The sequence below is a fragment of the Lepus europaeus genome, chromosome 14 (assembly GCF_033115175.1).
Source record: "Lepus europaeus isolate LE1 chromosome 14, mLepTim1.pri, whole genome shotgun sequence".
Taxonomy (NCBI): domain Eukaryota; kingdom Metazoa; phylum Chordata; class Mammalia; order Lagomorpha; family Leporidae; genus Lepus; species Lepus europaeus.
The window spans coordinates 76,889,576-76,915,810 of record NC_084840.1 but is presented as its reverse complement, the minus strand read 5'-3'; the positions used below and the strand labels follow the sequence as shown (position 1 = coordinate 76,915,810).

The window sequence follows — 26,235 nt, the reverse complement described above, 5'->3', positions numbered from 1 at the left end:
GCTGCCTATCCAAGCTGCTCTGCACCTACTGTCCACCGAAGTGGAGAGGGCTGTATTGGACTGGTTCTGTGGCCACCACCATTCTGTTGGACCCAGTTGGACCCAGTTGGACCCATGAGGCTCACTTGGCCCTGTTAGAATGCAGCAATGACTTTCTTGATTGGATTTGTAGCAAGTCAGGACTGTGGAATTCTTTGCAGTCAGGGTCCATGGTTCCTTTGCTGCTTAGGGTTGCAGTAGTGCCTTCTTACTTTTTAAAATTTTCCCTTCAAAATGGCCTTACCAACCCGAGACAGATGAGGTAGGAGCTGTAACCACTTATGACAGCACACTGGCATTGAGTCTGTACTCTTCCTCTTCTGGATTTTGTAGATTCTGTGCTGTTCCTTCACTATATTACTTGCTTTCTTAGCTCATAGGAAGGTGGTTTGTTATGTGAATATCTGTTGAAATTGGTGTTTGTGGAGGTCAATCACTGGCGTTTTCTCTGCAGCTAACATCTTGTTGCTACCTCTTCAGTTTTAACTTCTGATCATTCATTGAGGGTAAATGTTGGAAAATTGCTCAGTATTCATTTGTTTAATTCCCTGCATGTGTTTTGTGTGTGTAGTGTAGGACAACTAATTGTTTTGAACAATGCATGATTAGAAGGGATTTCCTCATGAAAAAATAAATAAGAAAATAGATGTCAGATAGCTTGTTGTCTAAAAAATACAATAGGTGTTTGATCAATATCTTGCAATTTTTTAATAATATGTGAGAGATCTAATGGGAAAATTTATAGATTTAATTGTATCTTTTTATCTGCAATAAAAAAATTCTCTTTCCTATAAAAGAGTGAACTGTTTCCAAGTGTTTGTTTAAATGAGGAGTATTGCTTTAAATTCACTCCTCTCATAATTTATTGGCCTTTAGACAGGCAGTTTAGTGTTTGGACTTCCTGTTAACCCCATGAAGGCAGCAGATATAAACAGAGTGCACTTGGCCAGCAGAGTGAAAGCAATGGATCCCAAACATCAGCGTGTGGCATTAAATGATGGTCACTCCATTCCTGTACTGGGATTTGGAACCTATGCACCAGATGAGGTAATCTGATTTGCTTTGTACAAACAGGACAAAAGAAGATAGATCTTGGGTGGGCGGAAGGTGACCTCGATTTTAAAGTCAGCCAGTTCCTGTGTTACTACAGTTTTCACTTTAGTCTCCAGTTCTCCAGGCTAGAGCTATTTCATGCAGAATAATGAATTTATTCACACTTTGTTCTGCCTGAGAGTGAGCTCCTGTTGTCCCTTGCAGTTAATCTTGGGTACTCGTTTGGCTTTCGGTTTCAGTTTATTCACTTTGGTAACGAAAACCAATCCTCAACAAGACTGCTTGTTAACTTGCCTGCCTGGTATTTGATTGCAGTTGTATTGGTTGCTCTGCTTTTTTTCTTTTCTTTTTTTTTTTTTAATTTTTTTTTGACAGGCAGAGTGGACAGTGAGAGAGAGAGAGAGACAGAGAGAAAGGTCTTCCTTTACCATTGGTTCACCCTCCAATGGCCGCTGCGGCTGGTGCTTCCCGCTGATCTGAAGCCAGGAGGCAGGTGCTTCCTCTTGGTCTCCCATGCAGGTGCAGGGCCCAAGCACTTGGGCCATCCTCCACTGCACTCCCGGGCCACAGCAGAGAGCTGGCCTAGAAGAGGGGCAACCGGGACAGAATCCGGCACCCCGACCGGGACTAGAACCCGGTGTGCTGGCACCGCAGGCAGAGGATTAGCCTATTGCGCCTTGGTGCCGGCCTCTGCTTTTTTCTTAAATCAAGAAAAATTTCCACTTCCCCAGAAATAATGTAGCAAGGAAAGGAAATGCACAGAACATGAAAGAGAACAATGCTCTTCTGCCCAAGGGTTAACCTAAGCAGCACGCAATAATTATAGGACTTGGGTAAAGCACAATTTTCCTTTATACTAGCCTCACTTCTGAGAAATTTGCCTGCCTGAAAATACAATGTCATGTTAGGGGAAAACCAGAATCTAATAAAAGCAGGGGTAAATTCTTCACTCTTGTTAACAAACACAGAACTTAAAGGAATATGGTGTATGGTCATATTCAATTAAACTGAACATCATGAAGGGAATTTCACACACTGATATTATCCTCTGATTATGTAATTGTATGACAAGAAACTGTTTACCCCAAATTTGAACTTCTATTTAATTCTTATATAAAATGTAAGGAAATCAATGAGGAATATTTTGAAGACACGTGCCAAGACTTAGTTACTTTTCAGAGTGAGGTGGCATGAGGAGAGAGAAGGATCAAGGACACCAGGCAAAGTTTTTGCCTTTGTAAATGTCTCATTGTCCTCACACCTAGGAAAATCATTGGGCTGGTTTCAGGAGAGGGCAGCAGGATCTAGTGTCTATGCATTGTTATTGCATTGATTAATGTCAGCCTCACAATTTCTTCAAATAAATGGAAAAGAGTTTGTTTCATTTACTTGCTGTCCATTTTACTAACTGCCTATTTTCAATCTTGCCCCTAATTGGTATCAGGGAACACATATTTGCCCTATTCTCTAACATATTTGGGGGGATAATTGCTGGAGTGTCCTTGCTTTTTGTTTAGGGACTAGAAAATATGTATGGGCTAGTGGAGGAGATCTCTGCAACACAATCTCCATGAAGAATCTTAGGAATGGAGACTAACTAAACAGCTTTCTTTACAGATACTTTTGCAAAGATTTTCAAATTCAGTTTTTACAGAATTGAATGTGTTCTGTTATTTCACTGGGAGAGGATGATTAGAAGCTTGTCCTCATTTTTTCTATATTTTATCCCACTTAATTTCCTCCAGTGAACTTTGCTTTGTGAATTCACTGTATAGATAGCAACCTCAATTCCCAAATGCAGACTTACTCAAGACATGAGAAAAAAAAAAAAAAAAAAACTTGATTGTTGTGCGAATTACTGATGATGCCTGAACTAATTCTAATCACATGGATCTCCAAATAACACTTTTGGTTGCTTTTCTAGGTTCCAAAGAGTGAAGCTGGGGAGGCCACCAAAATAGCTATAGATGTTGGTTTCCGCCATATTGATACTGCTCATGCATACCAAAATGAAGAGGAAGTGGGTCTGGGCATCCAGAGCAAGATTGCAGATGGCACTGTGAAGAGAGAAGATGTATTCTGCACGACAAAGGTATTGAATATTTGACGTGTAAGTGTGTCAATTAGTGAAATGTGGTCTGTGTGAATGTAATCATGATTTGGTAATTAGCTGTTAATAAGTAGTTATTTCTCTACTTAAATCACACATTTCTTTTTTATTACTTCTTAAATTTAATTTTGGGTTTTAACAATTTAACCATTTTTCCTAAATCACCTCATATGTAGATACATGCATACACATATACACTATTTTTTTCTTGAAAATGATAATAAAAATATTACCAGATGTGGGATTCATAGAAAAGATCACGTAATGAAGAAAACAGGGTATATTGTCATGTAGATGCTAAAATTCAGTGATGTCATGTAATGTTGTGTGTATTTATCTATACATTAACCACCACGTGAAAGAGAAACCTGTGGCAGATGTCTTTCTGTGTTGAGCTTATTTCACTTTGTATATGAACTTCAATTTCATCAATTTTGTTGCAGTGTCAGAATTTTAATATTCTTTATGGTTAAGTAAATTTTTCATCATTTCTATAAACTACAGTTTGTTTATCTAGTCCTGAGTTCAGTCCAGTCCTGACATTTATGTTGACTATTATTTTTTGCTCTTGTGAATTGGGCTGCTATAACATGTGAGTGCCAATATGTTTTTCATATGCTGATTTTACTTTCCTAAGATATGTTTCCAGAAGTGTGACAGCTGACTCAAATGGTGGATCCATTTTAGTTTTTTGAAGAATATCCATATTATTTTCCATAATAGTTGTAATAATTTCATTCCCACAAATTAAAGTATCCCTTTCTACACAACTTTTCCAGCTTTTTATTACTATTATTTTTAATTTGTTAATAGCCATTCTAACTGTAGTGAGATAATAATTCATTGTAACTTTTATTTCCATGATGTCCAGGGAATTTGAATTTTTTGTGTGTGTCATTTGGCCATTTATTTTTCCTCTTTAAAAAATATTTATTCAAATGCTTTGAGTATTTCTTTTTTTTAAACTTTTATTTAATAAATATAAATTTCCAGTGTACAGCTTATGGATTACAATGGCTTCCCCCTCCCATAACTTCACTCCCACCCGCAACCCTCCCCTCTCCTGCCCCCTCTCACCTTCCATTCACCTCAAGATTCATTTTCAATTCTCATTATATGCAGAAGATCAATTTAGTATACATTAAGTAAAGATTTCAACAGTTTGCACCCACATAGAAACACAAAGTGAAACATACTGTTTGAGTAATAGTTATAGCATTAAATCACAATGTACACCACATTAAGGACAGAGATCCCACATGAGGAGCAAGTGCACAGTGACTCCTGTTGTTGACCCAACACATTGACACTCTAGTTTATGGCACCAGTAACCACCCTAGGCTCTCGTCATGAGTTGCCAAGGCTATGGAAGCCTTCCAAGTTTGCCGACTATGATCATATTTAGACAAGGTCATAAAAGACAGAGTGAGGATAGTAACCAGTGATCCTAAGAGTGGCATTTACCAGGTCTGAACAAGTATACAGCATTAAGTGGGGAAGAGGACCATCAGGACACACAGGTTGGGAGTAGAGCCATTGGTGGTAGAGTAGAGGTCATGATTACAAAGGAATGAGGCCCAAGTGCGCTAGACAGGGTCTAGAACAAAGGACAGAGTCATTATTAGAGGAGCTAAGAAAGGTGCTGTCTAAGCTACAATTGAGTTTTCTGATTGAGAGGCAAATAGAACCTGACAGAAGGGGCTTGATAATAATCTGGTGGGCTTTAGGCCTTGTAAGTTAAGAGGCCCAGACCTATCTATCTGTTCACATGGGGTACATCCTAAGGGAGGTGTGAACCTCCTAGGGGAAGGCACTCTGTTGACTTTCATTACTTGGCTGGCCTGGGAGGAGAGCTGGTCAGGTAAAGGCAGGTGGCATCTCTAACAAGAAATTTACAGTCTGCCTGCAATGTTGCTGACCCTACTTGATCATACCCTCAGCTGTGGTGGTCACTTTGGAAGTTGGGCTGAGTGAAGGGCTTTTCAGCTTAGAGCCAATAAGATCTGTGGCTCTGACCTGGGCATCCTTCGACTCCAGGGCAGGTCCATTTCCAGTGATCCAACTCTTGGCAGAGCTGCCAGGGCTCTTCACAAGCTGACTTCTGCTGAAGCCCAGGCTTACCACATTGAAAGCCACTGCAGTGGACTGGCCTGTTGGGTCTCCTTGAGGGCAGATCACTGTACAGATCAGCCATTAATAGGCCTGCCACCCATTGCTTCTGATGCCTAGCTTTCTTTTCCTCCTGGTTTGTGTTAAAGCAGACCAGAGGATGCAAGTCAAGGGAGTGCCCGTGTCCCATCTCTAATCTTTGGTGGCCTGAACTACAAGTCTATAGTCACAGGCATGTTCTGTAGTAGTTTTTCTAAGGTAGACAATGCCCATGAGGAAAATTATATTCTCACTTTAAAATTTTCTTTCCCTTTGGTCTGAAAGGGAGGTTTTTTCTACTTACTCTTTACTTCGCTGATGGCGAAGTAAATCTAGCTATGAGATTATTATTTAAGTTCTTATTTTGGCTATGCTATTACAGAAAAATGTTAACCATCTCTTTTATAAGGTCTAGAGATTAAATTTTGTGTCCTACATATTCCTTCATGATAGAATTAGTTTCCTACCTTGAAGAGAATAGAGAAATGAAAGAACAAGTCGGGCTTAGAATAGAGAAATGAGGGAGCAAGTCCTAGATGGCTTGCTGACAATAGCAATATTACATGAATACTTAGCAAACAGTTTCAACCATTAGATAACAACTTAGGAAAACATTTACCAGAAGGTCCAATGCCTTCTATATATTTTAAGAATCATGTATTTGAAAACACCTCTTAAATATCTAACATGGTGTAGTTTGTTTAGCCAGTAAACTTAAGCACAACCATCTAAAATGATTTTAGTTTCTTTCTACCAACAAGTTTAAAATATATGATATACAGATTCAGGTCACACAAATTAAAATGTATCTTTGATTAATTTTAGCGGCTTAAATTTATGGACAATCTTATCTATAAGCCAATTAAAATAAAACTCAATAAAATACTCCCATGTGGACATACAATATGTACACACATATAACATAGCATAATAGACCAATATAGCAATTTTAATAATAGCTTTTAAAATCTTTAACTCTTTTTGTAGATTGCCAATTGATTTGAATTGCTTTTTGTTTTTAGTAACCTCAGTTAACCATACTTTCTCTCAGTTGGTACTGTTAATACATTATTGGCTTCAGCTGTTCACAGAGCCATCCCAAAGTACTGAATACAATAGAAGGGGCTGGGAAAAGTCCATAGGAACCTATAGGAGGACAGCTAAACACAGAGCCAACAACACTTTAGTTTTATGAGCAGCAAATCATATATAACTGTGGATGACAAAAGACTTTAAGTTGCCATGTTTAAAATTATAAACTCATCAATCAACAAGAGGCACTTGCTTACTTCACAGTATTTTTGAAAGCACCTGTAGGATTTTACAAGTATTTAACCCTTTAGGCCTCTGGGGCTTTCTCATTAAGATAACTATCATGTCTAGTAACACAAGATCCTTAGACTTTTTAATTCTCAAACATTTGTATTAATAGCATTTTCCATTACAGAAACTTAAAATTTGGTACCACGTCACATCTTGACAGTCCTTCTAATATAATCCAAATAGACTGATTAGTTGGTGTCTCTATAAGATGAGAGACATAGGTCCTTCGATTTTTTCAGTTGGGCCCAAACTGGAGAAACCAAAGTCCAAGATTTACTGGAAATTTTAGAGTCCAGATTGTTTGAAACTTTGATTTTTTGAATGCCTGTCAAGAACACCAAGAAGGCTCAAAATCCAAAATATCTGGTTGAAATAAGATTCCTTAAAATCATGATATAACATAGACCAAATTTGATCACTGTTACAAGGTGATTATTCAAATCTTTGAAAATAAGCACATATTTAAATAACCCATAGCTCTTAATAAAAATTCAGCTGTTTTTGAACAATTAGAATTTAACAGACTTCAAGAGAACATAATAGATTACTTTAACACATTGCTTTAACAGAGCATCAGAGTTTAATTCTATGTCAAAGAGACATTGAGCTTCCTGTGATCTTTTGCTGTGAGGTTTCCTTCCTTTACCTTCTTTCATATTGATGACCATGTTTCTGTGTTTCTGTGTGTAACACATCTTCATGCATCTTTTGCAGGGCTGGACAAGCGGCAACAAATTCTTTCAATTTCTGTTTGCTATGAAAAGTCTTTATTTCACCTTCATTCACAAATGAGAGCTTTGCAGGATATAGTATTCTGGGCTGGCAGTTTTTCTCTCTTAGTACCTGGGCTATGTCTCGCCATTCCCTTCTAGCTTGTAGGGTTTCTGATGAGAAGTCTGCTGTGAGTCTAATTGGAGATCCTCTGAGAGTAATCTGACGTTTCTCTCTTGCACATTTTAGGATCTTTTCTTTATGTTTCACTGTGGTGAGTTTGATTACAACATGTAGTGGTGGGGATCTCTTTTGGTCATATTTATTAGGGGTTCTATAAGCTTCCTGTACTAAGATGCCTCTGTCCTTCTCCAAACCTGGGAAATTTTCTGCTAGTATCTCACTAAAAAGGCCTTCTAATCCTTTCTCCCTCTCCATGCCTTCAGGAACTCCTAGAACCTGAATGTTGGGTTTTTTAATAGTATCCTGTAGATTCCTGACAATATTTTTTAGATTTCTAATTTCCTCTTCTATTCTTTGGTTTGCCTGTTTCCTTTCCTGTTCTCTGTCTTCTAAGTCTGATATTCTCTCTTCTGCTTCATCCATTCTGTTTTTAAGGCTCTCTAATGTGTTTGTCATTTGAACTATTGAATTCTTCATTTCATTATGATTTCTAGTCACTATCAGAGTTTCTTGTTCCACTAGTTGTTTCATTTCATTTTGATTCCTCCTTAATATTTCATCTTCATGAGAGAGATTTTCTATCTTGTCCATGAAGGATTTCTGTAGTTCAAGAATTTGTTTTTGAGAACTTCTTAATGTTCTTATCAATTTTTGAGATCTGCTTCTTGCATTTCTTCTATCTCATCATCTTCATAATCTTGAATTGGGGTGTCTTTTTCATTTGGGGGTGTCATAGTGTCTTCCTTGTTCTTGTTACCTCGGGTTTTGCGTTTGTTGTTTGGCATGTTGGAGATATTTGGTTTCTTCACTGTGGTGTAATTTCTTTATACACTATGGCTCTATATGAAGTGGACTGTCTGCTTTTGGTGGAGCCTTAGAGGCTTGAGATGAGTGTGGCCTGAGAGCTCTGTTTGGTTCCTCAGGTTTGAGGGTGTGTCAAAGATGACACTCCCAGGTTAGGCGTAGTAAATCTCTCTTTCTTTCTTTCTTTTTTTTTTTGATTCAAAAGGGAAGTAATTCTGCACAGCTGAACGTAATTGGAGGTAGTTAGGTAGTTAGCAGGCGAATGATATACCCACAGGAGCCAGAGATTGGAAGCTCTTTCCCAAGGACCACACAGGGACTCTGTGCTGCCCTCAGTGTAGGCTCCAATTCTCCTGCAGTCTCCCACTGGGTTGCCAAGTTAGATCCTAATCTCCTGTTATTTCACCCCTCCCCCCAGAGTCAGGTTTTTCTGCTAGGCTCAGGGCCGGTGCAGACCTGAGGTCACCCTGCTTATGATATATGTCCAAAATGGCGCCTGCTCTGTCTTGCTAGCCTTTGCGGGGTGAGCAGAGAGAAACTCGTGTCCATATCGGTCACTTTTTTTTTTCCTCTCTCTCTTCTAGTTAGCCTGGTGAACTTTTCCCCACGGAGTTTCAAGCCTTGTTCCCTCTAGTCTCCTCTTTCTGCTTGCCTGCTGGTGTCTCGGGCTATTGAGGTTCGGCTCACCTCGTGTTCCAGCGCTGGTGTGTTGAGTCTGCCGCTGGTGTCCTGAACTTAGGCTCCCACGCTCTCCACGCAGGTCCACTGTGAATCACTAGTTCCAGAAGCGTTTCCTCTGCTGTTTCTTCCCCTACTCTTCCTTGACCCTGCAGTATCTCCACTTTTATTAAACTGTCTCTCCCCGGACTATCAATGTGCTCCCTTCATATTCCACCATCTTGCTTTGAGTATTTCTTAACAGGAGTATTTTGCTGTTGTTTTTGTTGATCTTGTACAATTTGGTTATTATTTTTTTATCATATGGATAGTTGAATATATTTTCTCCTATTCTGTTGATTTTTTCTTGATTTTTTAAATTGTTTCTTGGCTGTGCAGAAGTTTCTCTGCTTGATAAAAATCCAAATTGTTTGTTTTAGCTTTTATTCCTGTGTTTTTGAAGTCTTGCATAAATAATCATTTTCTAGGACAATTTCTTCCAGTATTTTCACTGTTTTCATCAAGTAGTTTGTTAATTTCAGGTCTTAAAATTAGATACTTGATCCATTTTCAGATTTTTTTTTCTATAGTCTATAATTAAGGTAAGAGTCTTACTTCAAACTTCTGCAATAAAAAATATTTGTTGAATACACTGTCCTTTCTCTATGAATTTTTTATCAAGTTTGTTAAAGATTAATTGATTACAGAATTGTGTATTGATTTTGGAGGATTCTATTATGGTCCAATGGTCTACATTTCTATTTTGTTCCAATACCATAATGTTTTGGTTACAGTAGCCTTGTAGTATGGCTTAAAATCTGTTATTGTGATGCCTCTGGCTTTGTTTTTAGTTTAGGATTGCTTTGCATATTCATGGATTTTGTGTATCCAAAGTAACTATTTTAAAGTTTGTTTGTTTGTTTGTTATTTGCAATGTAGAATGACAGAGAGAGGGCAAGACGAAGAGAAAAAGACCTTCCATCCACTGGTTCATTCTAATATCCTCCATGGTCCAGGCTGTGAGAGGCCAAATGAGGATTCAGGAACTCCATTCAGGTCTCCCATGATGGCGATAGAGATCCATGTACTTGTGCCGCATGTTTTGTCTTCCCATGCACATTTCAGGTGGCTAGATCAGAAGCAGAACAGCTGGAACTTGAATGGGCATTTTAATAAAGGCTGCCAGCACTGCACAAGGCTTAATGTGCTGTGCCCCAATGCCTCCTATCCTTATGAATTCTGGTTCTGTGAAGATTGTTCTTAATCTTTTAAAGATTTATTTTGTTTTATTTGAAAGGCAGATGTAGAGAGAGAGAATTGTCTTCCATCTGCTGATTCACTCCCAAAATGGCTGCAACTGCTGGATCTGCGCTGATCTGAAGCCAGATGCTTCTTCTAGGTCTCCCACATGGGTTCAGGGGCACAAGCACTTGGGGCATCCCCCATTGCCCTCCAGGGCCACAGGTAGATAGAGTTATATAGACAGTAAGAGAGAGAAAGAGAGAAAGGTCGTCCTTCTGTTGGTTCACTCCCCAAATGGCTGCTTCTGTCGATGCTGCGCTGATCCGAAGCCAGGAGCCAGGTGCTTCTTCCTGGTCTCCCATGCGGGTGCAGGGCCCAAGGACTTCGGCCATCCTCCACTGCCTTCCTGGGCCACAGCAGAGAGCTGGCCTGGAAGAGGAGCAACCGGGACTAGAACCTGGCACCCATATGAGATGCCAGCATGGCAGGTGGAGGATTAACCAAGTGAGCCACGGCGCTTGCTTATTGATTCCTTATTGAATACATTCTCATTTTTTTTCATTTATTAAACTTTTATTTAATGAATATAAATTTCCAAAGTATAGCTTATGGATTACAATGGCTTCCCCCCTCCCAAAACTTCCCTCCCACCCGCAACCCTCCCCTTTCCCGCTCCCTCTCCCCTTCCATTCACATCAAGATTCATTTTCAATTCTCTTTATATACAGAAGATCAGTTTAGTATATATTAGGTAACGATTTCAACAGTTTGCCCCCATATAGCAATACAAAGTGAAAAAAATACTGTTGGAGTACTAGTTATAGCATTAAATAACAGTGTATAGCACATTAAAGACAGAGATCCTACATAATATTTTTTTAAAAAATTAATTCATTTTCTATGCCATTTCCAATTTAACACCAGGGTTTTTTTTCATTTCCAATTATCTTTATATACAGAAGATCGATTCAGTATATAATTATTAAATATTTCATCAGTTTGTACCCACACAGAAACACAAAGTGTAAAAATACTGTTTCAGTACTAGTTATAGCATCACTACACATTAGACAACACATTAAGGACAGATTCCACATGGGATGTAAGTACACAGTGACTCCTGTTGCTGACTTAACAATTTGACACTCCTGTTCATGGCGTCAGTAATCTCCCTAGGCTCTAGTCATGAGTTGCCAAGGACATTCTCATTTTTTTAATGCAGGCACTTCTTGCTGTAATAAACATTGTTTTAGATGTATCTGTTTTGACAACCTGTGTTTTCATTTTCATTAGCATTAAGAACATAGTACTCTTTAATGTTCCTTTTGACTTTCTGTATGAGTTAATGTTGCTTCACTAGCATGTGGATCAGTTTCCATGTGTTTGCATAATTTTCAAAATTTCTTTTGTTGTTAATTTCCAGTTTGAAAAGGACACGACAGACATCTAGGATGAATCTCAATGTAGATGTCCACTGACTGATAATTGGATAAAGGAAATGTGACATGTATACATGATGGAATATACTCAGCCATAAAAAAAAATTGAAATTCTGACATTTGTGTCAAAATGAATAGGACTGGAGATTATTATGATAAATGAAATAAGGCAATCTCAGAATAACAAACATCACATGTATATCTTATTTGTGGAATTTGGTGTGGTGCATAACAATTATAGTGATATATCATTTTGTGTATAGCTTTAAATATTGCTTCATAAGAATCATACTATGTAGGAGACAATCTGTCCTTCTCTCCCCATGTTATGAACATTGTCATAAATCCTTCACTTTGTGATATTAATATTGTATTAATCATAAAATTAATTTAAATTTAAAAAGGAAGTTATTAAAAATAAATAAAAGATATATGATTTCATTTGAAAGATAAATGATATGATTCGTATGAGACTTGTTTTATGGCCTAATATTTGGTGTATCCTAGAGAATTTTTCTGTGTCCTTGTGAAAATAATGTGTATTCTCCTTTATTTCAAATTTTATTTAAGGCATACAAACTTCATGCATTTCATATATATAGATTTAGGGACATAGTGATCCTCCTCATCCTACCCTTCCTCCCCTACCATGGTCCCCCCTCCTCTCTCTCCTATTCCCATTCTTAATTTTACAAAGATTTATTTTTAACTTACTTTATTCTCATAAGATTAACCCTACAGTAAGTAAAGAGTTCAGTAAATAGTATGAGGGAAAAAAAAAAAAAAAAAAACACTGTTCCTCAACAGTAGAGAGAAAGTCTGTAAACAATCATCGAATTTCAAAATGTCAATTTCACTCCTGCAGATTACATTTTAGGTGCTCTATTAGTTACCACAGATCAGGGAAAACATATGGTATTTCTCCTGGGACTGGCTTATTTCACTAAAGTATAATAGTTTCCAGTTGCATCCATTTTGTTGAAAAAGACAGGATTTCATTTTTTTCTGCTGAGTAGTATTCCATAGTGTATATATGCCATAATTTTTTCTAGCTGTGGGATGGTATGTTCTATAGGTGTCTGATAGGTCTATTTGGTTGTTAGTATAGATTATCTCTGTTGATTTTTTTACTAGTTGATCTGCCCATTGATGAAAACTCTGTGTTAATATCCACCAGTATTATTGCATTTTGACTTTAGATACATTATTTCTTTTTAATAAAACTAGATGCCCTCACATTTGTTGTAAATATATCTACAATAGTCCTATCTTATAGTTGAATAGATTCCTTGATCAATCAGTTCTTTCTTTGTTTTATTTAAGCTTTTCTTTTGCAATCAATTTTGTCTGATACATATAGCTAATCCTGCTGTATTTGGTTTCTTTTTGCATGAAATATCTTTATCCATCCTTTCACTTTCATTATCTTTGTGCCTTTAATGGTAAGATTGTTTCTTATATTCAGAATACAGTTGAGTTTTGTTTTCTTATCCCTTCAGCCAGTTTGTAGCTTTTTATGGGAGAATCCAGGCTGTTTACATTCAAGCTTGTCGTTCATAAGGATTTACTTGGTCCTGCCTTTTTCTCATAATATTCTTCAATTTTTATTTATTTTTTTATTTTTTTATTTTTGACAGGCAGAGTGGATAGTGAGAGAGAGACAGAGAGAAAGGTCTTCCTTTTGCCGTTGGTTCACCCTCCAACGGCCGCTGCGGTAGGCGCGCTGCGGCCAGCGCACCGCGCTGATCCGATGGCAGGAGCCAGGTGCTTCTCCTGGTCTCCCATGGGGTGCAGGGCCCAAGCACTTGGGCCATCCTCCACTGCACTCCCTGGCCACAGCAGAGAGCTGGCCTGGAAGAGGGGCAACCGAGACAGGATCGGTGCCCCGACCGGGACTAGAACCCGGTGTGCCGGCGCCGCAAGGCGGAGGATTAGCTAGTGAGCCGGGGCGCCAGCCTCATAATATTCTTACAGTTAGTTTTGAGTATCCTTTATTCTTTCAACTAATTGGTTTTCTACCTTCACATTCTTTGTGCTGCTGCTGCTTCTTCATAAATATATATGCTTCATAATATATACATAAGGATCATTTCAATGTTGATTAATGATGAATTTTTTTAATGTTTTGATAATTTCCTTGGAAGGTCTTTATTTTACCTTCACTAGTGAATGAGAGATTCTCTGTGTAAAGTATTGTGGGATGACAGGTTTTTTTTTTGTTTGTTTGTTTGGTTTTTGTTTTGTTTTGTTTTGTTTTGTTTTGTTTTCAGAACTTAAATTATCTCCCCATTCTATCCTAGCCTTTAGGGCTTTTATTGAGAAATCCTTTTATCAATCTCATGGGATTTCCTTTCAAAGTGACCTTGTGCTTTTCTCTTGAAAATGGACACTCCTTTTATGTTTTCCTTTTCAAACTTTAAGTATAATGTGCCATGGTGAGGATCTCTTCTGATCATACCTATTTGGGGTTCAATGAGTTATACGTATTTAGATGTCCATAACTTTCTCCAAATATGGGACATTTTCTGCTGTTATTATATTTGGCTAGGTTTTTCAGCCATTCTTGTTTTCCATTCCTTCAAGAGTTCCAAGTAGTCTTATAATGATATTCTAGAGAACCTTGGTATTATTTTTTCATTTAAAAAACGTTTTTGTTTTATTTTTGAGTCTGAGATATTTGAAAGGACCTCTCATTAAGATGTATATTCTTTCTTGTATTTCTCTTGTCTGCTGCTAGGGTTTTCCATTGTGTTCTTTACTAGATTTAGTGAATTCTCCACTTATACTATTTCTGCTTATTTCTTTTCAATATCTTTATCTCTTTGCCTTGTAAACTCTTTCAAACATAATCCAAATAATGACCATTATTATAATTGATGGCATATTTAACTCTGGTGTAATATCCACCGTGGATTAGTGAGTTTGTGAGTAATATCCAAACAAATGATAGAGTAGTTTTAATGCTATTTCAGGGCACATGAAAGCCCAAAAGAAGGGCTCGTTTTCCTTCTGTATTCATCACTTTTAACTAGCAAAATACATCTTAACATTAGATGAAAGAAATCAAGACATTTGGCCAATGTATTCATTCAACACAATTCCCACTCTAATCCCTGCAGCTTTGGTGCACTTTTTTTCGACCAGAGCTGGTCCGAAAAGGCTTGGAGCAGTCACTGAAAAAACTTCAACTGGACTATGTTGATCTGTACCTTATGCATTATCCAATAGCGATGAAGGTAGGTGGTTAACAACATGACATTTATTTCACATTTGCAGTCACTGTGGCCATAATTCTCAAGGATGAGTAAATGATACTGATACATTTGTAGAAGCTTAATATAGGGCAGGTATAGAAACTGCTCAAACGTTTTTTGGCAATATTTATTGGATTATGTAAATGAGGAGCCTAAATCTTGAGTAATGTACACATTTGAAGTAACTTTAGGAAATATCTTTGTATCTATAATTATCCACAATACTACAACAAGTTTAATTGGTTTTTGTCTCAGCCTTTTCATTGGTGGCATAGATGGCTATGGGACAATTTTTTTTTTATTTCTTTTTTGATAGGCAGAGTTAGTGAGACAGAGAGAGAGACACAGAGAGAGAGTTATAGACAGTGAGAGACAGAGAGAAAGGTCTTACTTCCGTTGATTCACTTCCCTAATGGCCGCCACAGCCGGTGCTGCACAGATCGCCAATCCAAAGCCAGGAACCAGGTGCTTCTTCCAGGTCTCACATGCAGGTGAAGGGGCCTAAGCACTTGAGCCATCCTCCACTGCCCTCCCAGGCCACAGCAGAGAGCTGGCCTGGAAGAGGAGCAACCAGGACTAGTACCCGGCACCCCAACTGGGACTAGAACTTGGGGTGCCGGTGCTGCAGGCAGAGGATTAGCCAAGTGAGCCATGGCGCTGGACAATTTTTTTTAATTGTTTATTTATTCATTTATTTATTTACTTGAAAGTCAGAGTTACACAAAGAGAAGGAGAGGCAGAGAGAGAAAGAGAGAGAGAGAGAGAGGTCTTCCATCTGCTGGTTCACTCCCCAGATGGCCACAACGGCTGGAGCTACACTGATCTGGAGCCAGGAGCCAGGAGCTTTTTCCAGGTCTGCCACATGGGTGCAGGGGCCCAAGCACTTGGGCCATCTTCTGCTGCTTCCCCAGGCCATAGCAGAGAGCTGGATTGAAAGAGGAGCATCCAGGACTAGAACTGGCGCCCATATGGGATACCGGCGTTTCAGGCCAGGGCATTATACCACTGCGCCACAGCGCTGCCCCTGGGACAATTCTAAACTCATGGCTATTAACATTTGATAGCTGATCTGAGGCTTCTAGTATTAAAGTTATTATAGAGCAGAACTTTGATCCGTTATCTGTGGTACAAGCACGTGCCATTTGATCCACTTGTTCTCAGGGAAATAGGGAAAACTGACTGTTTAGCCTGGCTGAAGATTACAATCCATTATTGGTGAAGATCAAGGTCATGTAACTATTGGATTTCACAGTGAAAGAGCGACTTTTCCCTAAACAAAAGAACAGAAGCACATAAAGTAATATAAATCCATGTGACACAATTAGGGTTTTGAAAATAGTATTCATTAATATATACATAATAGATGTGAAAAGGAAGTCTACAGTATAATGACGTTCTTTACCACTTTATATGTGATACGCTTTTTGAAAATATGTCTGCGGAAGGTAGCTCCACATAGTTCATTGAAGTTTAGTGTTCCCACACTAAATACATTTGGGTATGCTGCTAGGGTGTCCATACCTGAATCTGGTGACATAGTGAAAAATGACTGCTTCTATTGTAGCCTGGGGAGGAGATGTTCCCAACAGATGAACATGGGAAAACAATATCTGACACAGTGGATATCTGTGCAACATGGGAGGTGAGTACTTGGAGGAGTAAGTACAAAAAAAACTAAAGAGGAGGCATCAGCTTACAATTCAATTTAAGGAATGGGTTACACATTCTTGAATATAAAAATTCATGCCATTGTTAAGGCATGAATGTGCTGTAGTGGTGGGGGAGTAAGACAAAACTAGGTAGTCACAGATAGAGGATTAGGGGCAAAGAGAGCATTTTTCCATTCAGTAATTCCTCTGGTTTTAAAGAGGACACAGAAATTTGTTTTGTTAATGTCACCATCACCCCCCTCTAGTATTTGTGCCTTTTTCTCCTAAATCATTCAGTGCTCATTATCTTCATGATAATCTCTTGACAGTGTCCTTTTTAATGGTGTAATCATGCTTTTGTATTACTCTAGAGACTTGTGGATATGTTTTTTCACAATATTTTCTCATAGGCCATGGAAAAGTGTAAGGATGCAGGACTGGCCAAGTCCATCGGGGTGTCCAACTTCAACCACAAGCAGTTGGAGAAAATTCTGAACAAGCCAGGGCTCAAGTACAAGCCTGTCTGCAACCAGGTGAGGACTCTCAGCCTCCTCTCCCTCTGCTTTTCATTCCCTTCTACCTGTTCCATGCAGGAGCCCATTTTCCCCCATTCCTGTTCAGTCTATGCTTTGGAGCAGACTATTCTGCAGGCAGAGCCTCTGTGTTGAACGACAAGTGGGGCCCTCCATTGACTCTGTGGTTAGTGATGTCTTATTAAAAAGGTGAGAAGACTAGTGTTGAAATATGTGTAAGAATCTGGGGAGGTAAAAATGATCAAGAAAGGAGCAGTCAAGAATCAAACCTCAGTGAGAAGACGGATTTATCCCAGACCCATGAAGAATAGGTAGGAAGATCCAGAGAACCACTGATTGCTCAAGGGCTTGTAGAAGGCATTGTACATATGAAAGAATGCCATGGGAACATCTATTGGACAGTAAATAAAGACAGAGTAAATGTAGGAGAAGATAGGTGGTAAGAGTTTGGTGTTCAGTTATCTGAATGCTTCCCTCCTTTTGGTATCTATACTTTAAGATGTCTTGAGCAGAGTCCTAGGTACGGAAAAAAAATAATAACTGGACACTATGAAAATAATCTGGGGAAGAGAGAGAAAGTTACCTATTTAGGGTGATAGTGTTGTGACCCATAACAACACTCAGTAAATTTTAGTAAAACAAGCTGGTCTTACCACTGAGCCCATTTTAACTGCTATCTCCTCTCTGCTTTCTGCCGTCAAATCAACTGTTTACGCACATCTATTCTGTATCTGGCTCCATGTTCTAACTTAGAATCTAACAACCTAGAGTCACCCAGAAAAGACCTTTCACTGCAAAATATGGCTTATAAAATCTATGACTTTGTTATCTAGTGATGCATCACTCTTCTTTTCAAGTAAAAGTATCACAAAATTAATACAACTTTCAATATTGGTTTCATTCCAGTTTTTTTTTTATTTTAACATCTTTTATATACTCAGAAATTTTGATAATGCAGATATTCTGTATTTTCTCTCCTATACTCAGATTGTTAAACTTTTCATATGTCCAAAGATAATAGATGTATAAGTTTAATACATATGTGTAGTATTTTGCTGAACCTCTTGATACAATGAGTTAAATGTGATTGTTCATCCTTTCAATACTCACAAATGTCTCCTATGATAGAAGACACTTATAGTTTTCATAATTGACTCTAAAGTAGTTTATAATTTCTTCCTCCTGTCATTAAACATCGGTCCATATTATAATTTCCTGTTGTTATCTCCAAATGTTTTCTCTTTTAAGATCAACAAAATAGTAGTTCACATGTAGAATTTTGTCATGCTTCTCAGGTTTTTCTCCTAGAAAAGTCAGAAATCTGTTCTTTTCTGCGATATCTAGACACTTTTTGTCAGTTGTTCTAAATTTCTCAGAGTATTGTCATGATTATAATATAGATCATTTGTTTCTCTACTTTGATTTTCTGTAAGTTAGAAGTTACATTTGGATGGTGTATTATATTAAGATTAAACATCTTTGTCATGAAGATATCCTTAGAATTCCATGTTCATCAAAACGTATCCCAAAGAGAAAGCATAGGATGATTGGTTGTCTCATAGAGCAGTGTTTCAAGTTGTTGCTGCTCAAATTCTGATATAGTCTCTGGTAATGCACTTAGGAAAGTACAAAGCGGCTTTCAAAAAATCTTTACTTGGGGGCTGTATATGTGGTACAGTATGGTAAGCCACACTTCTCACATCTGCATCCCATATTGGAACACCAATTCAAGGCCTGGTTGCCCTGCTAATGCACCTTGACATGCAGAAGATTGCTAAACCCTTGGGCCCTCATTACCCACAAGACAGATCCAGATGAAATTTTGGGCTCCAGACTTTGTCCTAGTCCAGTCCTGGTATTTGTGGTCATTTTGCAAAGTGATCTGGTCATTAGAATCTCTTTCTTTCTCTTGGTCTCCCTCTCTGTTAGTCTCTCATGTATGTCTGTCTGTCTGTCTCTCTCAAATACAATAAATGAGACTTTAAAGCAAAATTAAAAGCCCTTAAATTTAAATTTCATGTTTAATTTCTAAATTCAGCTATATTTACTTTTTAAATTTCCCTTTATTTTAGTATTAGCATTTTTTGTAGTCTGATATTTTCATTCTTGTCCATCTACAGGTGGAATGTCATCCCTATCTCAACCAGAGCAAACTGCTGGATTTCTGCAAGTCCAAAGACATTGTTCTGGTTGCCTACAGTGCTCTGGGATCAAGTCGAGATCCAAAATGGTAAAAGAAAAACAGAAAGCTCACAAAAACCCACTGTTGATAAAATACTATTGGTTTACAACATGTAGTTTACAGAGTTATCTCTCAATTGGTCCAGAGACAGGGGATAATCTGCATGTGTAGAAACATCTTAGATGATACTAATGCTGCTGGACCAGGGACCAGCTTTGAGAAGCACTGGAACAGAGTATATCCCCTAGTCAGTTTTGGTTTTTTCTTAATAAACTGAATGCTCAGAACTTTAGCTTTTCTACCTCTCCTTCTAGGGTGGACCAGAGCTCACCAGTTCTCCTGGAAGATCCAGTGATTGGTGCCTTGGCAAAAAAGCACAAGCAAAGTCCAGCCCTGATTGCCCTTCGCTACCAGCTGCAACGTGGGGTTGTGGTCCTGGCCAAGAGTTTCATTGAGAGGGAGATCAAAGAGAACATTAAGGTGATGAACATGTGGGGCTCTAGGCACCATAGATCCTACACAGTATCCTCTACATTCCTTCTTTGCTAGATGTCAAGACATCTGTGCACCAAGGCTTTACCCATACATTCAAGATATGTGTATTACTCAAATGTAATGGGTAGATGTAAATTTGATTGAACAGAAAACAGAGAATCAGTATTCAGCAGCCAACTGACAATTTGCTCTGTAGCTTTATGCAAAATACATCTTCATTATTTTAAATTAGAGCATTTTAAGAAGTGATTTTTGGTTTATAAATTATTATATTTTACAGTGTTAGAATTCATATAGCTTAATATTCATAAGTTTTATTTTCATTTTGGTTTTCCTGTCTAGTGACGCAACATTTCAAATCTTTGTTCATTTAAATAGATTGGCTATGACTGTGTTTTCAGTTGAGACCACTATTTTACTATCGTAGTTACAAAACAAAACATCTCTACACAGATGATTGGATGAAACTAATTTTTAACATCATTATGTGGGTTGAGAGTTAGCCTGGGCTTAGCCTGAACTTGCTCCTCCACCTTGCATTGTATGTTGAGCTCTCTCATGTACTTGAAATCCTCTCCCTCATGCATTCTTAAATGAGGCAGCTCCCTTCCAGGATGCTGATTGGGCATTGCATGGGATGCCTCAGTGCTCCTCCATGTACTTTTTCATCCTCCAGCTAAGTATCCTAGGTCTCACCTCATTACATAGCAGAATCCAAAGGCAATGATTGGATACATGCAAAGCCTGCTCAGAACTACCTAACAATTGCTTCTGGCAAGTTCTATGACCATTGAATAGGCCAGGCCACACTGAAGTGATGGGAAAATAGACAATGGATCCAGAGAGCATCAAGTACTAGGAGATATTTCTCTAAACAATCTATCATGTTTGTGTATTCTGGACCTTACTTTTGTATGAGATGCAATTGGTAAAATGTGTTCTCAGATCCTACATTGTGGGGATGCAGGTTAAGCCACTGTCTGCAACACCAGCATGCCATATGGGAGCTGGTTTGAGTCCCAATTGCTCCACTTCCAATCCAGCTCCCTGCTGAAGTGCCTGAGAAAGAAGTATCGGTTATATCAGTATTTTTCTTCTCTTCATGGCATAATTTCATGATCAAAAATTCCTAGTCTTTGTCGTTAAATCTTTACTTGTTTGTAACTGATGCACTGTATGTTTTTCTAAAGGGAGAACTGGATAATGTTTTACCACACTACTTATACATTTTTATCATCTTTTTTCTAAATTAGATTTTTAATTCAACTCATTTATTAAATACTGTGTGAAATACACAGAACAGTCCATTGACCTGCATATGTACTTTTAAAAAGAATACCAAGGAAAGGAATTTGGGATGCTGTTTGGGATGTGCATAGCCCAAACTCAAATGCCTAGATTTGAGCCACTGTTCTACTTCTGATCTACTTGCTGCTAATGAACTCCATGAGAAGCCACAAGTTATGACCTAATTATTTGGATATATGTGACCCTTGTTAGTGATCCAGATTAATTTCCAGACCTGGCTTCTGCTTGATCCATTGTGGACATGTGGTACATGAACTGGCAGATGAGAGGTATCTGTCTCTTTGTCTCTCACTCTATCTCTGTCTCTCACTGTGACACTCTGACACTTTCACATCAAAGATTCCCCACCAAAAATACATTTCTGCATTTACTCCTCTCTTCAATGGATTGTTTTCTTTTCTGTACTGTCTTCATTACACTGGAAAAATAAAGCTCTTGTTTTCCAGTATAGTGTTACATTTTTTAACACCTCATATATAAAAATGGCTTAGTTGCTCTTTACCAAATAATGTTATACAAAATTGGTAATCACTTCTCAACTTTCAAATAGAATAAAAATTGGAGTCATTACTTGCTATTGTGTTGAAACTCTTCATTGATTTCCAGAGAATTTTTTAAAGATTATTTTATTTATTTGAAAGGTAAAGTTACAGAGCGAAAGAGGGAGAGAAAGAAAGAAAGAAAGAAAGAAAGAAAGAAAGAAAGAAGAGAAAGAAAGAAAGAAAGAAAGAAAGAAAGAAAGAAAGAAAGAAAGAAAGAAAGAAGAAGGAAGGAAGGAAGGAAGGAAGGAAGGAAGGAAGGAAGGAAGGAAGGAAGGAATCTTCCATCTATCTGTTCACTCCCCAAATAACTCCTCCAATGGCTGAGGTTGGGCCAGGCCAAACTTCCTCTGGGTCCCTAGTGGGTGCAGGGGCCCAAGCACGTGGGCCATCCTGTGTTGTCCTCCAAGACACACCAATAGGGAGCTGGATCAGAAGTGGAGCAGCTGGAACTTGGACTGGCACTCATATGGGTGTCAGTGTTGCAGACAACAGCCTTACCTGCTCTGCCACAGTGTCAGCTCCTTAAGAGAACTTTATAAAGTACATTTTTCTTTTTCAAATTGTCTACATTTCCTTTTCTTCATTGATGGGATATAAACATGCAACTGCATCAAGGAACTCTACTAAATCATATATGTATATTATACATTACATATATTATATATATATATATATTATATATATATTTCAAAGTTTGCCTTCAGATTTTGCTAGTTCTTGTACATACATGACCCTGTCTTCTTTAAATAGTTTGAACTTTCTTTGACAGCTAACATTGATTCTCTGTTTGTAGTGTTGTGAGGTTTCAATATGGTGTATCTAGGAGTGGACTTTCATTTATTTTTTTTACCCAGTGTTTTTTTTTTTAAGATTTTAGTTATTCATTTGCAAGGCAGAATTACAGAGAAAGAGGGAGGGCAGGAGAGAGGGAGGTAGGGAGAGAGGGAGGGAGAGAGAGAGATTGCCCCATCTACTACTTCACTCCCCAAATGGTCTCAATGGTGACTGGGACTGGATCAGGCTAAAACCAGGAACTTTGAAAATCATCTGTGTCTCCCACATGAATGGCAGGGATCCAAGTATTTGGGCTGTCTTCTGCTTTCCCAGGTGTATTAGCAAGGACCTGGATCAGAAGTAGAACAGCTGGGACTCCAACTTGTGCCCTCACGGGATGACTGCATTGCAGGTGGCAGATTAACCCTGTGTGCCACAACAATGAATCCTTACATGCTATTTATCTTATTTTATTTTTCATCATTAATATAAAGAGAGTAGATTCACATATTTCGTAGATACAATTCAAAGAACACAATGGTATTTCCCTCTTTCCCTCTATCCCTCCCTCCCTCCTCCTTTTTTTCTTTTAAAATTTTGTGATAACTTTCAATTTATTTTATAGTCACAGGCTTAAAGTTCAAATACATATAGTATTTGACAAGTAAAAAGTAGAAAACCATGGTTCCACAGGAGTATGAAAAAGAGCTATAAACAATTATCAAATCGCAGGATGTCAATGTCTTATACATTCAGCTTTTGTTATTTAAAACTATATATTAGTTACCACAAACCAGAGAAAACGTGATATTTGTCTTTTTGGGTCTAGCTTATTTCACTAAGCATGATTATCTCCAGTTGATTCTATTTTGCTAGAAAGGTCAGGATTGCTTTCATTTCTATGGCTGAGTGGTATTCCATCATGCGTATAACTCACATTTTCTTTATCCAGTCATCAGTTGATGGACATCTGAGGCGATTCCATATCTTAGCTATTGTGAATTAACCTGCTAGAAACATGGGGGAACAGATAACACTTTCTATGCTGATTTCATTCCCTTTGAGTAAATTCCCAGGAGAGGGATGGTTGGGTCAACAGTGGAACTATTTCTGAGGACATCTCCATACTGTCTTCCATAATGGTTATACCAGTTTACATTCTCACAAACACCCCATGGTTATTGATGAGTGGTTTTTGTTTTTTGTTTTTTGTTTTTGTTTTTGTTTTGTTTTGTTTTGTTTTGTTTTTTTTTGATGTCTCAAAATCTTTGGAAACTTTTCAGGATTTTCCAGATTGCAAATATTCAGTATAAAAATAATAACATTTTGAACTTCTCTAATAGGTATTCGGATTTCAGTTGTCTTCAGAGGATATGAAAGCTCTAGATGGCCTGAACCAAAACCTTCGATATTGTCCTGCTCATTTGTAAGTGGCTTTTGTAAACTAGTTGCCTCCAGGTATTTTCTGAGAAGGAATACAGGATGAGTGTTAGCCTCCATTCTCCCAATGCAGACCAATTCAGTATTCATAAGATGATGCTTCTTCTCCCAGAGTTTCTCAGTTCTTATCAAAGATATTTCCAACAACCCTGTGTTTGTAGGCGATGGTCCTTTTCTTTAATCAGCATGTTTATTTATACCATAATCATTAAGATAATCTGCCTTCCAAGATTTCACAAACTTGTAAATAAGTAAATGATTTCAGTAAATGTAAATTAAGATGAATCCTCATTTTTATAAATGATTGATTTTGGAAGATTTTCTGTGCAATGTAGTCTTGAATCTTGGAGAGTTTGGAAAAACTTAACTTATGCTGCTAAACATGTGAATTGTCTCCAGTTAATGTTAGTGGGCTTGTTTGAAATCATTTTCCACTCCCAACTTATATATTTAAGAATATAAAAATTAGATAAGACATTTCACTGTATTTTTTGAGCTAATTTCAGAGGTCCTAAAAGTTTACTTATAAAAACCTTTTCCTGGGGAAAGAAAGATAAACGAGTATTACCACAACAAAGGAAAATTCATTTGGAAATGAGTACACCACAATACTAGCGAGATCATGAGGAAAAGAAATCCACTATTACTCAGATGGCTTTGGGTTATGCTAACAGCAATATCCAATGGTCCTTAAGTGTTGATAATATCCATCTCAGACATAACTTCAGGAATAGATCAAAATAAGTCTTATTTGAAACAGTTTTAAAAAGTAGCTTTTTATTTTTAGAATAATCTTGATAACACTCCAGTCTTTTAAGCATACATATCTGTTAATAAAAAAATTATGGAAAGTAATATATATGTGAAAATATTAAGAGAAGTATAAAAGAATTTCACCCTGGGACATCTATACACAGAAATACATATCCCTTCCAAACGCAGTTGTCCCATAGATCCTTGCAAATTATTGTTTCAATGGTTTTGAAATTTCTGCCAATCTTTTCAATGTGTGTTTGTTAATGACTCAACACGGCATTTACCTTGAGAAGTGCTGGCCATAGAAGGTTAATAGACATACTTGGTTATGACTTTCTGAAGTATGTAATCTCAAAGAAGAGAATGAAACCTTAAAAGTAAATTTCAAACCAAAGAATAACAGTCAAAAATTCCATGATGGAAGAGAATTTACAGCCAACAAAAGATCTTTATTTTTGTCCTCCAAGGTTACAGGAGCTAAGCAAATATATGCTATAAATGAGGTTAACTAGGATTATATACTCCTTCTACAAATAGGATTTTTAATTTGTGATGGAAAAAAGTGATAATGTATGAAAGCAATTAGCATAATGAAAAATTATATGTATCCAAATTTGATAGCTGTGTTATAAATGCAAATGTTTGATTATTATGCAAAAATGAGTACTACAGTAGACACATAATACTATCTTTATATGTAGAGAGTGGCAAGCAATGCACAATTCCTACTACTCTTAGAATTTTAATAAGTATTGATTGTTATTCCTTTATATTTTCAGTACTTAGGAAAATACAGAAATATACAAATTATACAGGAAGCATTTGGACTGAACACTGTCTTTTCAATGAAATTAATTGCATAATGTAATATAGTATGCCATGCATGATGGGCAGTTGAAGATATGTCAAATTGCTAGCAATAACCTATACTCCCTGAAATGTTTTTTAGCATTAAATAGTATGTGGATGTGTCCTTGTTCAAAATAAAGTATATCTCTATGGTCCTTTAAAAACTGTTGTGAAATATAACTGGGTATCATCTTACATTATTGACAGATGCAGTTATGTGAAAGGAGAATGTTTGAATTTTTTATTCTGTATGTTCTGTATGCTAACCTCCAGATACAGGAGTATAATTTGAAAAGTTTGATTTTGATTAAAGATATTTATCATAAAGTCATGCTCATGAATATAAATCAGATTTTACAGCCAGAAAGAAAACAAACTTATTCTATTTTTCTGTAATGGTAGCATCACAGAAACCACACCTTTAATACTCCAGAAATGTGATCACTGATGTTTACATTGTGCATTATTGTCTTTTTAGTTATATTGGACACCCACATTACCCATTTTCTGATGAATATTAACATGAAGAACTTTCTCATGACTTCTGCTACAAGCTCCTGAAAGTGGATCATGGTGCAGGAGACATCTCAGATGCTGGCGACTGGGCAGCTCTCTTCTGGCTAATCTACACTGCTTAGCAATCACACTCAGCTGGAGCTATATCCAAAAGGAATAAAGCAACAGCTACAAATTTTGTCATTACATAAAAAATTTGTTTATTAAAGATTTTTAAACTAGTGCTGA

The 26,235-nt window shown here is 37.5% G+C and overlaps 1 protein-coding gene across 1 annotated transcript; it reads left to right on the top strand.

Annotated features, from left to right (window-relative positions):
• The first annotated feature begins 928 nt into the window (after nucleotides 1–928).
• LOC133773582 (prostaglandin-E(2) 9-reductase-like) lies at nucleotides 929–26,228 on the top strand. Its single transcript, XM_062211006.1, has 9 exons — nucleotides 929–1,086; nucleotides 3,017–3,184; nucleotides 14,829–14,945; nucleotides 16,528–16,605; nucleotides 17,023–17,145; nucleotides 19,266–19,375; nucleotides 19,642–19,807; nucleotides 23,790–23,872; nucleotides 25,970–26,228. Exons 1-9 carry the CDS (start codon nucleotides 952–954, stop codon nucleotides 26,010–26,012), a joined length of 1,023 nt encoding a protein of 340 aa, XP_062066990.1. The 5' UTR covers nucleotides 929–951; the 3' UTR covers nucleotides 26,013–26,228.
• The last annotated feature ends 7 nt before the right edge of the window (nucleotides 26,229–26,235 follow it).